The sequence below is a fragment of the Protopterus annectens genome, chromosome 11.part0 (assembly GCF_019279795.1).
Source record: "Protopterus annectens isolate FY-2018-M chromosome 11.part0, PAN1.0, whole genome shotgun sequence".
In the NCBI taxonomy this organism is placed as follows: domain Eukaryota; kingdom Metazoa; phylum Chordata; order Ceratodontiformes; family Protopteridae; genus Protopterus; species Protopterus annectens.
In genome coordinates this window covers 25,086,198-25,100,290 of record NC_056745.1, presented here as the reverse complement: position 1 = coordinate 25,100,290, position 14,093 = coordinate 25,086,198, and the positions used below count along the sequence as shown (strand labels likewise).

General features: G+C 36.6%; 1 protein-coding gene across 1 annotated transcript in view; it reads right to left on the bottom strand.

Annotated features, from left to right (window-relative positions):
* Positions 1 to 14,093, bottom strand: part of LOC122815984 (proteoglycan 3-like) — a 124,356-nt gene that overhangs the window by 59,185 nt on the left and 51,078 nt on the right. Inside the window, exons 4-5 of the mRNA XM_044088867.1 lie at positions 13,306 to 13,446; positions 462 to 573 (exon numbers count right to left, since the gene is read on the bottom strand). Coding sequence (XP_043944802.1) covers positions 462 to 573; positions 13,306 to 13,446 — 253 coding nt within the window. The remainder of the gene's footprint in view (positions 1 to 461; positions 574 to 13,305; positions 13,447 to 14,093) is intronic.

Sequence of the window (14,093 nt, the reverse complement as noted above, 5' to 3'; positions counted from 1 at the left end):
CTCTGCCTATTGCAATTTGGAGAAATGTTTCTGAATCTTAGGGTTTCTTCTTTGAAGTTAAATGTTTGATATTTCTATGCACCACTGTAGTTCTGAGTAGTATTGTTATTTCTACACTAATGGGAACAACTTTATTGCTAATTAATGAGTTTATGTTTTTAATGTAATTTTCTCCTTGTGCAACTACAGAGAATGCTGTAAGCTGTAATATACTCACTGTAATGTGATTTTGTCTGTCACACCTTAGTAACATTTCAGCATTTAATAGCTTTCAGTGCCATGAATTTAGTCATCTTCATAACACGTGTTCTTATTAAAGACACTGACTAAAAGCCCACACAGTGCAAATGAAATCAAAGCTAACAATATACAAATGAAAGATAAAACTACAGAAAGGCAACACAAATCTTTAGCAAATTATATCAAATAATTTCATTAGTAAATAAATTAAACAAAGTCACCTTTTGTTTCCATCAGCACGCAAGCTGAATAAAAAAAGCCATGAGAAGGGGAACCACGGGCCCAGTACTGATAGTCCATTTGGCTTCCATCTGTCCAATAATAAGTATTACTCTAAAATTCAGAAAGAAGGGAAATGAATCATCCTATGGCATTCATATTCATTTTATGTCTTTTTTTTAAATTCATGTTTCTTGATTTTAACATAAACATCATCCATAAAAATGATACAACTATTAAGAATGAGTTTACAGAATTTTATATATTATTCATGTTAGCAAAATCACAATATTCTGATCAACTTATCACTACAAAGTTTTGGCTTTTCTTTTCAAAGTATTATTCACTTATGTGTGTGTGTGTGTGTGTGTGTGTGTGTGTGTGTATATATATATATATATATATATATATATATATATATATATATATATATATATATATATATATATATCTACTGTTTTTGGTCGAATTACATTTGGTTGAAAATGATTTCAAGCAGCCCATTTCACCGAAAATGCATTTCACTGAAAACTCATTTGGTCGAATTTAATTTGGTCAAAAATGACATATAGCCCCCGCCCCACTGCACTGCAACCCTGGGGTGAGAATATAAAGTAAGGGGGGGTGTGGGGGGCACAGTCCCCCACATTGGGGAGTGTGGGGGTCTAGCCCCCACATAATTGCAGTGTATTCACTATTATATAAACATGCATCCATTAAAAATACATTGATACATACATCTTCAGTAAAAACTAGTTGCAAAACGTGGGGGGGCTATGCCTCCACACCCTCCCCTTACTTAATATTTTCACTCCAGGGTCGCACTGCAGTGGTGCAGGGGCTATATGTCATTTTTTTGACCAAATGAAATTCGACCATATGAGTTTTCAGTGAAATGCATTTTTGGTAAAGTGGGCTGTCTGAAATCATTTTCGACCAAATGTAATTTGACCAAAAACAGTAGATCCATATATATATATATATATATATATATATATATATATATATATATATACATTGTTAATTGGCTTAGCCCTGTTGGGTCTTAATCATTTATGGAAGGGAAATAGAGACAGATATTACACAATAGCTCAAGGCTAGACATTTGATTACATATTATTGATGTATTTTGGAAGCCTAATGACTGTTCTGACATGCATATCCACTCTTAAATGCGACTGATAAGCTGAAGTTTTTCTACAGATAAATTTGCAGAGATACAAGTCAGTAGTTCAGCTGTAACTACAGCACAATTTGTGTCCTGCTCATTTCCCAGAGTTCCCATTTGCTTGGCATCCTCCTCACACTCTTTGTGGGTACTAAATTAATCCTGCTCCATCCATGGCAGATAAGAGATTTATTTATTTTATTGTTTTGTCCTTAACTATTTTAGTGTAGTACTGCTTTATTTTTTCTTTATTTCCTGATTTTGCACTTTAAATCATTTTAAAGGTCCTTAATACTTGAAATTGCCTTGTTCAGGTAGTTTGCTTAAGTTCCTTTGTGGTAGCATTACACTCTCAATCAATCGTTTTACCGTTTTTACATTAAGAGGCCTAGGATAGTTTGTCTACTGGTAGTAGGTGGTGACCTGGTCTATCTGAGTTGGGAAACACATAAGAAAACTATAACTGTAGTTGTTTTGTTGGCCAGAGGGCTTAAAAGCCAGTTTCCTGTGTTTTACAGGGCCTATAGAAATTTGGCACATTTGCTTGCCACTGCTCATTGTGCATAAGTGGTTAGTAGTGCCTGGTATAGATGCACCTAGAAACCAAATTTTCCCCATAAAACTACCTCTGAAACTCTACCAGTAACTCTGTGAGTGTAGGGCAACTACTTTGTGTGTTGAGTAGCACAGAGCAGCAGTTTGCACGCTGAGGAGCACAGAGCAGCAGTTTGCACGTTGAGGAGGTCTGTCCCTTGAATTCAGTATTATATAGCCTAGTCTCATCTCTAACCCCAAAATTACCCTTAATCAGCCCACTATTAACCCCTCATGTGCTGCACCCTTTTAGTCACCCAATAAAGGACCCAATATAACAGATATGCACTTTCTCGATTTCTCAGAAGCCAGTTTAGTAGATACAGCTATAGTCAGACAATCTAATAGTTGTATAATATTTACTGACAACCATTTAATCCTCAAATAAACAAATACAGTATACAAGAGATGTATAAACACAATGCTGCTGCATTCAAAGCTCTTGCATACAAATGCTTATTACAAAAATCTGGTTGTCAGAAACCCACATGCTACATCCACCACACCTAGTACACATCCCACACTTACATCTACTTCTGCTGAGGCATTTAAATGCAATCTTCCCAAACCCCAAGGACCTCCAGACATTCCACCTGCAAAAAGTATCATCAGTAAAACCAAAAGCAGTCAACAGAAACAACACCTAAGACTGCACATAGAGCCACATCCAGTGGAGCCTTGACAACCAAGCCCATAAGACAAGCCAATACACTACCCAAGACTTAAGTCACAGGGGCCTATACTGTATGACACATTGATACCCCACTCACCTGGATGAATAAGGAGAAAATAATGGTCAGTTGCATATCAGGGGCCAGGAGCTGCCAAGTTACCCATGCACTCAAGTCATTGCACCACAGGAACCAGTGTGATTCAGTCACAGTCCATGTAGGTGTAAATGACCTGAGGCATACCTCCCTAGACTATATGAAGAGAGATATAATGGAGTTTTCACACTATGTGTCACAGGCTGGAATGTGCTTAGCTTTGAGCACATTCTACCTTCACCAAGGATGATGCCACAATATGAACAGAAGATGACTGACTTCAATAATTTGTTTCATTTCTGGTGTCATTCTAAGGGGGTACAGTATTTGTCAGCATGCGTGAAAATGGATAACAGACCATGTTCCTTTGCACCTGTCCCCTCTAGGCTTTATAATATTGGCTAAAATATTATGGGCATGTGTGCTGGTATTATTGAATGAATATGGTTTGTCCAGAAATGTGTAGCCATTGCTATAAGAAGCATTTCCAGGAGTGTTGTTAATGTGCAGAGCGACGGCTGCTTTTCTTTTCTACAGAATTTATGGCATAACATGCAACGTTTGGGTTTAGCAGCAAAACATGGTAACAATCTGACATTACAAATTTATGTCAAGAAGTTGCTGACACTGTTTTCTAGATGTGGTGGACGTACAACCACAGTATGTTGACATAGGCTCTCAGTTTCCTGCTGAACCATCTATATTTATGAAATATTTTGAATAAATTTGTTTACAAAATCAACACAAATGTACCACCAGCACCTGTGACCATCCCAATTTCCCCTTTTATTTCTTATAGAGTTTGGGGATGTCAGTGAACTTCATCACTTGTGTTTAATGAGGACACAGAATGCTGTTGGGGTGTGGCACAGGTGTCAACCTTGCAAAATATTGATTGAGCTCCCAGCTGTTATGGATGGGCTCATCCAGGAACAAAACTATGTGGATGAAATGAGAGACAGAGAGGTTAATGTCAGATGTGCCATTGCCTCACAAATGTGGACAAATTGCTGTATGTTAGGAGAGATCAAGGAAGGTGATGTCGAGCAAGGTGAACTTTACTGTTGATGGATATTTCATGACTATCACCCACAACATGAAACTGTGCTTTGTTTTGGTTTGCTACATGATACAGGACCACTTTATATACTTCAACTTGTGGAATTCTCTGCACATGTGCTTATATGTTCTTCTCACACAAGTACCTCGCTTACTATGCTGAATTAACTGTGAAGGTTCAGATTACCTTAGCTCATTTTAGTCTGTTAAATTAGCCCATGTTGTTTTATTGACATTAAACAGCCTTCTACATCACATTAGACTATTTTAATGTTTTATCACACATGTGGTATCTGGGCTCAAGGTGTCCGTGTGTTCTCCCTATTTTCAAAATCTGTGCTGTGTTGATGTGTGTTTGCACTACATTTCATTGCTACATTTTTTGATGAGGTGCCTTTCAACATTTATATTTTCAATGTTGGTTGCTGTTGATAAGCAGTAGATGATGACTTGTCACTTGACAGACACCACCCTTGTCAATAAGATATACAGAAGTATGCATAGATTCATAGGTTCATAGGTGTTTACTAGGCTGTTGACCACAAGTGCCTTTTTAAGCCTAGCCATGCATCCCTAATCTCTGACAAGTTCTGATACCCTTGATAATTGTAAGCAGGGGCTTGGGAGATGAAACATTTACAAGTAGGGCTTGGGAGATGAAACATTTTCACGTTGCCTGTGTCCATAAGCAACATAGGTGCCAAACCAGGGATGAATTTCCTGTTCCCCATCCAATTGTTCGAGTTGCATTTAAATTGGGTTAGGGAGGAACTCTGCTTCACATGAATCAGGATCCTGTTCCCGAGACAGTGTAGTCTCTGGGATACATGCCTGTCTCTTCAGTAGGTCCTATTTATATCACAGGCAAGGTTTAAGTCTTTAGAATGGGTAATACTGGTGCTGTTTGCTTTCTGAATATGCAGGTAGTCCATAAAAGTGGGGTCTGACAGTGCCCTATATGCCAGGCATATATCTCCTCTGAAAAGCCTGTATGAGACAGAATACAGGGATAGGGCCTTGAGGCAGTCTGCAGAAGACATGTTACTTATACCGTGTATTCTTTTAATGAAGAACCTCTGTGAACATTGCAATTGTTGGATATGCCTGGTTAGGTTCATAGCAAAGGGGACACTTTACTCAACAACAGGTCTGATGAATGCTGAATACAGTGGAACAGTGACTTTCTTGGGCTTAGATAACATACCTTTGTTTATAAGTTGTGCAACATAGAATGATTTCCTCACTACTGTAGACACATGATGGTCAAAGGCTAGATTACTTTCTATGTGTGTCTCTAAGTCCCTGACTACTGTGTCAACTCTAATGGGGTGTGCTGTCAATATGATAATTACCAGGAATGGTTGACTTCCCAAAGGATATTATTATGCATTGCTTGGCATGTAGTTTTAGTCTATGTCTCTGACACCAGTTTGTCTGTGTCAGCCCTTCCTGGAGAACATTTCTGTCAGTGTGGGATTCAATTACAGCTCCTAACTTACAATCATCTGCAAATTTAGTCAACCAGCCTTGTATTTACTATGCAGGTCTTTAGTCACATCTGTCATATGGCTACAACATGTGGCTTTCAATCTATAATCATGGTAGGAATTTAGACATTTTACTGAAGAAACTTTTTTAATTGAGGTAAAGTGACCAACAATGATACACTTTATCTCTCAGACTCACTAAGGGACCATCTAACAATTTAGATCTATATGCACCTGATATGTATCCCTAAAAGACACCACTGTAACAGTTTTCAACATGATTCCTGGTTTAGTTTTCATACGTTAACAGGCAGACTGTTATTGCACATCTTCTCAGTTTTATCTTCTTTGTAGTTCCTTTTGGTCATATTTTAAGGTTTACCATTAATTACAAGGTCCGGATTAGTCTCTACATTAGCAATTAGTATGTTAATGTCCACAAACAATAATTATAATAAAACAAAGGACATATGTGAGGTAGAAAGATATCTGTCAAGCCTTACAGTTAGAGTATAACATTAAGTCTATGTGCTGTTTTGTTGTAATTTATGGTTTGATTCGGTCAGCCTTCCATTTGCTTAGTACAAGCAAGTCATTCAGCCAAACAGTGCTCTGCAGAATTTGGACTGGGGGTCCTCAATGGCCGTTCACAGACTGCATCCCTAATAACTACCTTTAAGATTAAATTTGCATTTATGGCTAAACACCTATTAGTCCATAAGATAAAAATGTATATCTGTGTATTTGGAATACATGTAGGTCTAGTGTGAGATAAAATAAATACTTTGCAGTAGAGCTTCGGGAAACAAGTGCAAGCAGTAAGCCAAACTATAACTTGTATGTACTACATGCTGGATTTAATTATTTAAGGTTTATACCACTAAAATAGACAAAATAATGTTTGTTGTATCGAGTAGAGGCTTTGAGAACAAAGGGAGTATGGTTTATGTTGAGTGAAATCATTCCATGACCCTCTGTGAATAACTGCATATGTTAAAAAGCTCACATGTTTAATAATCGGCTAAGGGAACTGTCTGTGGTGTACAATGTTCACTTAAATACTGGGAAGAAAGGTATTATGATCAGAGGCTGTTTGCATGGGATAACACTCATCTGAATGAGTGTGGATCAAGTTTTATGGCAAGTAAAATTACTTCACAGCTGGAAAAAGTTCCAGAAAAAACAATCAAAGTGTGAAGTACAAGGCAATTTGTGAAAAATATAGGGAACCTGTTAACTGCTTCCTTTGTAACACTAGAAGCCTGATAAATACGTTTGAATAACGGTTAGTATTAAATGCTAAGTATCAGCACCAAATCATTGCCGTCACTGAGTCCTGAAATTCTTCATGTTATTTGTTATTAAGTATGAATCCATATGTGAAAATCTGAGGGGAGGCAGTATTGTACTCTGGTTAAATAAATCTGTAACATCTTGTCTCACATCTGAGCAGGCATATGAAACTTTAATTGCCCAAATTCTTAATAGTACTTCTACAAACTTTTATATATAGTTCTTACATAAGATTCTCCAAGTATTGACAGTTGTTCTCACTGGAAATATCTAAATAATCTGGACAACTGTTTGGATAAAAAGGATGAAATGTTACTTATTGGGGATTCTAACTACCCAGGAAATGACTGGAATATACTAAGTGGCATCTCATATCTCGACAAGGAATGTATTAATCTTTTGCATTTGCATGGGATGACTCAATTAGTTAAGTTTAATACTAAAGGAAATAGCACACTGGATCTTATTATCACCAATGTACCTGAAAAGGTAGCTTTTTTAAAGTTACTTTCCCTGCTGGGTACATCTGACCACTCTGTTTTGTATCATTTGTATTAGTTACAGCAGCCCATTCCATATTACAATCACTGAAATTTTAATGTGATAAAGGTGCTTTACAAAATTTATCTTTGCAGTTAATGAAGGCTGATTTGTCAACCCAGGCACAGAGTTTAGACAGTTGCTATGGATACCACATTACTGAAGAATATCTGCAGGCTTGTGTTTATAGACGGTTGCTATGGATACCACATTACTGAAGAATATCTGCAGGCTTGTGTTTATAGACGGTTGCTATGGATACCACATTACTGAAGAATATCTGCAGGCTTGTGTTTATAGACGGTTGCTATGGATACCACATTACTGAAGAATATCTGCAGGCTTGTGTTTATAGATGGTTGCTATGGATACCACATTACTGAAGAATATCTGCAGGCTTGTGTTTATAGACGGTTGCTATGGATGCCACATTACTGAAGAATATCTGCAGGCTTGTGTTTATAGACGGTTGCTATGGATACCACATTACTGAAGAATATCTGCAGGCTTGTGTTTATTCCTCAGTAAGAAGAGAAAATAATGAGTCATCATTTCTTTATTGGTGGAACACGTCCTCCAAAAAAACAATTTAAGGGAAAAAAAGAGAAGTTATAAAACATTTAGGAAATTTCCAACCGACATCAATAGGAAGATACTTGTCAAGAATAGTAGGATTATAAAAAATCAAAGTAAGGCTAGGGTAGACTTATGTCTGGTCTACAGATCAATCCAAAACCCAGACCTAATGAATTTGCTACATATCCATAAATCAAACTAGACTAGAGCTACCTGTTCCATTGACATAAATATGACCTGTGACTTAAATAGGACATGCTGGAAGGACAAATTTATCTCCCAGATGCTGCCACATCTTTGGAACAGGCTACCAATTCATGTGAAACAGAGTACCTCTATGACACTGTTCAAGAGGAACCCGGATGAGTGGATGGGGTACCACAAATTCTTACCAGGGATAATGCCCACAACTCTTCTGGACATGGGGAGTTATCAATAAATGCAATCTTGGGTATTGACTAGCATTTCTATGGTATTACATTGGGATGAAGCAGCTAGACTTAAAATGACCTCCAGGTCGATAACCTAGTAACCTCCTATGATCCTAAGGCTTGCTATGAAAGTAAGTTAATCTGCCATTGCAATAACAAGAAAGAATTTTATAAATATATAAACAAGTTAGAAAGAGATGCATCTCAATATTTATACTTTTAACTGATAATGAAGCTACTAGAGATGATAGTAGGATAGCTAATGAATTTAGTGTTTATAACACTAACATTGGATTGACTACAATGGGTGACTGGAAATGCAATTTAGAGACAGGTTTTTATCCAGCTATATCGGAATCAGTTATACTAGCTGCCTTTTCAAAGTTTTAAGCTATAGCATCCATAGGCCGTTAAAGAGTATACTTACACCTAGATTAACTTTAATATTTAATAAACATTTGGAAAAGGGTAAGGTCCCTGAATCGTGGAAACCATCATGTGCATCTCATATTTATAAGAAAAGAAAGTGAGACCAGTTGTAAAACTACAGGCCAATTAGTTTAACTTCACTAACTGGAAAGTGTTTTGTAAGATGCTTATTGGACCTTATGACTAATTCCAGGAATAGTATACAGCACTAAATATTTATCAGCATGCTCTCATTAAATGAAAATCAACACTGAGCAACTTAGTTAATTTTTATGACTATATAGTAGAAGCTTTTGAGCTGAGTCTGTCTCCTGGTGCAATTTGTTGGACTTTTCAAAGCCTTTTGATAGCCTTTGGTAGTGATTACAAAATAAACAGTTATATTACAAGGTGGATTGAAAATCAGTTGGTCAGTAGAAAGCAGAGCTTAAAGATTCAAAGTATTCACTCTAATTATCTATATGTAAAAGCTGGCACTCCTCGGGGATCTGTGTTAGGCCCTGCCTCATTCAACCTGCTATTATCAACATTTCCTAAGAACAAAAATATTGTGCATCAAAGTATGCTGATGATTGTAAAACGGGTTTACACTACAAAAACCTTCTGATGTAGATGAACTAAATGAATATCTAAACTTAGCGACTTGGCAAAGGACACAGGATTATCATTTAGTACAGACAAATGCAAAGTTATGTATTTTTCAAATAAAATTTTTAAACAACTGTTTTACTTGATGACTTTTTAACTGGAGGAACTCAAGGAATATAAAGACTTAGGAATGCTGATTACTTCAGATTTTTCTTTTAAATCTCATTCTGAGCTCATAGCAGCCAGAGCTACTGGGTCTATATCAGAGCATCAAAGTATTAAAACTTTGAATGTTCTGATATCAAACACTATTCAGCGAATGCTAAGAATAGCGAAGTTGCAGAACAGCAAATTCTTTCCTTGGGAAAGAATTCGGTTGGCCATTTCTGTGGCTTTGCTATTCTTAGTGCTGTGGTGGAAAGTTACAGGTTGGGTTCAGGTAAGTATGCGATTGTTTGTACGTTAGGGTTAGGGGCAGGTTAAGTGAGTTAGGGTTAGGGCGCAGGTTAGGCATGTGTGCGATAGTGACAGACTTTAGGGTTAGGGTTTGGGTTAAGGTAAGTGGGTAGATAGTAGTGTATGTTTAGTTTAGTGTAGCATTAGATGTAGGAATTTAAGTGTATGTGTGTGTTTGCTGTTTGTTTGATGTGCTTGTGTTGTGTATATGTGTTTCGGAGCAGCAAACTTTTTCCATGGGAAAAAATTTGCTGTTCTGAATGTTTGATATTTTCATGTTTAGATGTTTTGGGGCCAATGAAATAGCATTCGCTATTTTCATCTTTCGATAACATCATATAAACGCGAGCTACTAAACATATGGGCTATTTGTTAAGAAAACTATCAACAAGGGATGAAAGTGTATTCACACTAGTATTCAAAACTTATATCAAACATCTTCTGAAATATAATAATTCCTTCTGTGCCTATACAATAGGACAGCTGAGAAGACTGGAGGAAGTTCAGAGGAAATTTTCAAAAAGAATTACAAAGTTGAAGAACATGGGATATGGATCGCAATGCGAGACATTAAAATTATTTAATGTGTGTTATAGATATATTTGGGCTAACTTAATCTTAGCATACAAAATGTTTTATGATACAGTTCTGCAAATAATGTTAAATTTAGAGATTAATACCGGCATTAAAATGCGTGTTCATAACAATATGCAGTTTGCAATGAAAATGGACTCCGATGAGGTCTCAGTACATTTCTGTTAGAATTACAAAACTATGGAATGACATCCCTTTAATATTAAGCAATCTAAGAGCTTGGAAACTTTGAAGAAAATGTAGATAAATGTGTTTGTAGAAAGGCTATATACCTTATTTGGAGGAATCAGCATTTCGGGTATATATTATTTCTTCGACAGCTTAGGTTGCCGAATGCTCAATGATCGACACTTAAGCATCGAAGTTTCAAAATCGCAAATTGCCATATATGCAAATTCTTTCCTCAGGAAAGAATTTGCTTGGTTGTTATCAGGGATTTGCCCTTTCTCCAATGTAGAGCGATCTCGGAGTTGGTATATTTAGTTGGGGGGGGGTATGGGGGGGTGAAGCCCTCCACTATATTTAGGTTGAAAAGTTAATTTTATTTCTGGATGGCCTAGTGAACAACATAATCCCTTTGCCCAAAAAAGCCAACCCCACCTGCCTAAACGATTACGGGCCAATGGCCCTTACATCACATGTAATTAAATGCTTTGAAAGACTGGTTAAAAGGCATTTGACTACAGTACTACCCCAATCCTTTGACCAACTGCAGTTTGCCTACAGGGCAAACAGATCAACTGCTAATGCCATTTCAGTGGCAATTCACCTCACATTGGAGTATCTTGAAGAGAAGAAAAACTATGCCAGGCTGTTGTTCATAGATTCCAGCTCGGCATTCAATACGGTGATTCCAATGCAACTTATAGAAAAGCTAATCAACCTTGGCATACATAAAGGGCTGTGCAACTGGATCCTGGATTTCCTGACTAGAAGATCATAAAGGACCTGTGCTGGTAACAACACGGAGCATTATAATCAACACCAGAGTACCTCAGGGCTGTGTGCTGAGTCCTCTACTGTTCATAGTCCTTGCCCACGACTGCTCTGCAAATGCTAGCAACAACCACATCATCAAATTTGCAGATGGGTTTCTGTGGCTTCGACATTATCACCCTTCGAACTACCATGTTCGGCCTTCGGTATTCGGCGTTTTCAACGTTCGATTTTGCAGTAGGAACCCTTTATTTTGCTTACTTGCTAACCTTATTAATGTATTTATTTGTTGGCCACTGACCTTTGTTTACCTTTAAATGTTTTTTTATTCTTTTTTATTCATGTAGCTTTTCTTAGACATTCTTGGCCATATTCCAAAATGTAACCAAAAGTTTTAAATGTTTGCAAAGATTCGGACCTCCAGCCATGGGGGGGGGGGGGATTTCAAGTTTCCTTTCTCTTTGAAAGTTACATATCATTGCAGTAGGAAGCTCCTGGTATGCTGTCAGGGAAAGATGCTATGAGAGTACAAAGGTGGTTTTGGAAAAGAAGTGAGGGTGTGTTTCTGTGTGTGTCAATGTGTACGTGTGTATGTGTGTGAACATGCATGGGCATGTGCATGTGCTTTTAGGACTATAAAACCAGAAAAAAAACAATATTTATAATCACACATCAGTGATTTGGTCATTTATCAGAATGCAGTAACAGTTCTTTGTACTGAATTAGTTTATATTGTGTTTGATAGAAAAAAGTTAATTAACTTCTGTGCTACTAAGTAAAAATCTTAATAAACTGACAAGAAAGCAGTAGTATAAATGGAAGGCATCCTTCTATGATTCTAGAAATTGTACACCCCAAAACATGATTACTGACTGTTATAAGAAAAAATACAGTCTCTGACATTTTGCCCCATCATATCAGCTTTTATGGTATATCATTTGGAGCATTTCTCCCCGGGCCTCCACTGAAAACAGGCTCTGTGGAACCTAGTCGGACATTCCCGGTCAACAAATGTTAAATAACTAAATAAATAAATAAATAAAATTAATCTGTTTTATTTATATGTCTGTATACTGTCACCACTAAAATTATCATTGGCTTCTAATGTATTTCTAAACATGAATGGAACAAGAAAAGGTTGCATAAACCTACTTTAGTAAAAGGCTGTGTGAGCATATTTCAATGCTCTTTTAGAAAAAAAAATTGATTCCTACAGGGATAATGGCAGTTTATTTTTCATATATAGAATACAGCATCTTCAACAAGAATGAGTGTTTTTCTGCTTTATCTTATACAATTGCTATTTTACTGTATTACACTGTTTATGTTTGTTTACTCTTTTCAAATTGTTCCAAGTTTTGTTACTTTATATCATATACAGTCGCTGTTATATTGTATAACATTGTTTATCTCATTACATCCGAGTGACGTCTCCAGGTGCATCTGCAGTTAACTCCTACTGCTCCTCTAGGCGTCAAATATTACTTATGCATATTTGCATTAATAATTCCAAAACCATGCCACATACAAGGTTTAAAAATATTTTATCTTGAAGCATACATGATGGCAAACACAATTGTATTGATATTTGACCTCTGTCAATGAGTATTTGTTAGAATTGTAAGGTGATAATTTAATTTCTAAAGGCTCAGGCCACATCCACTAGGAGTTAAAGGTACATACTCAAAATAGTTGCACTGGAGTGATTAAGTTTACTCTTTTCATGCTGTTTCATGATTTCACTATGTTGCATTTGTATTACTTTGTTTTTGTTATGCCATTCATGGGCTGAAACAATGTAATAGCAAGAAGCTAAAATTGAGCTGAAGCCCATTCCTCGCTGCAGCTCAGAGACAGATTGTGTGCAGAAGACAGAATGACAGAATTCAGAAGTAAAATCAATAATGTAGCTAGTAACTTCTACTTACCCATTTGCCTTTTGTGGCCCCAATCCAGATTTCATAGCTAGTTATATTGTAATGCTTCAGTTTTTCAATAACTTTCACATGAAATTCATGGGAGTGGATAGACAGCAAGTTGTTTTTTTTATCCTTGGATGTGCACATTTCCTGCAGAGTAGGAGAACATTAGAACAGAAAAGTTAAACTGTGAAATCTGAATAAAATTGTGTTATAAAAATCAAATCAGCTTCAGATTATTTTATTGTTTAAATGCCTGTATTTTGGATTAATTATTTGCAGTATGATATTTAATTACTGGATGATAACACTAGTCAAACAACTCTTTCTGGGTATGTCCTTGGCCAAAAGGCATACAGTGTTTATGAAAATGTTGATACTATTGATCTCCAAAGTAATGATAGTGTATAAATTATTCATATCACCAAAGAGATGGTGCTTATGATACAGTAAGTGGATTGAGATTGACAGTACAGGGTTTGCATTTGCAATGATGAGATACAGAGTTACCAGAGCAGAAAAAGAAAGAAGAAGTAGGTATTAGTAACACAATTTAGTAAGTTAAATTAGAGATTACCATAACACAAACAGGACATTAACAGTAAGTGTTAGTAACACAAGTTAGTAAATTATGTTAGGGATTACCACAGCACAAACAGGACAGTAGCACTAGGTGCTAGTAATACAAGTTAGTAAGTTAAGTTAGGGATTACCACAGCACAAATAAGACAGTAGCATATGTGCTAATAACACGTTAGTAAATTAAGTTAGGGATTACCACAGCACAAACAGGACAG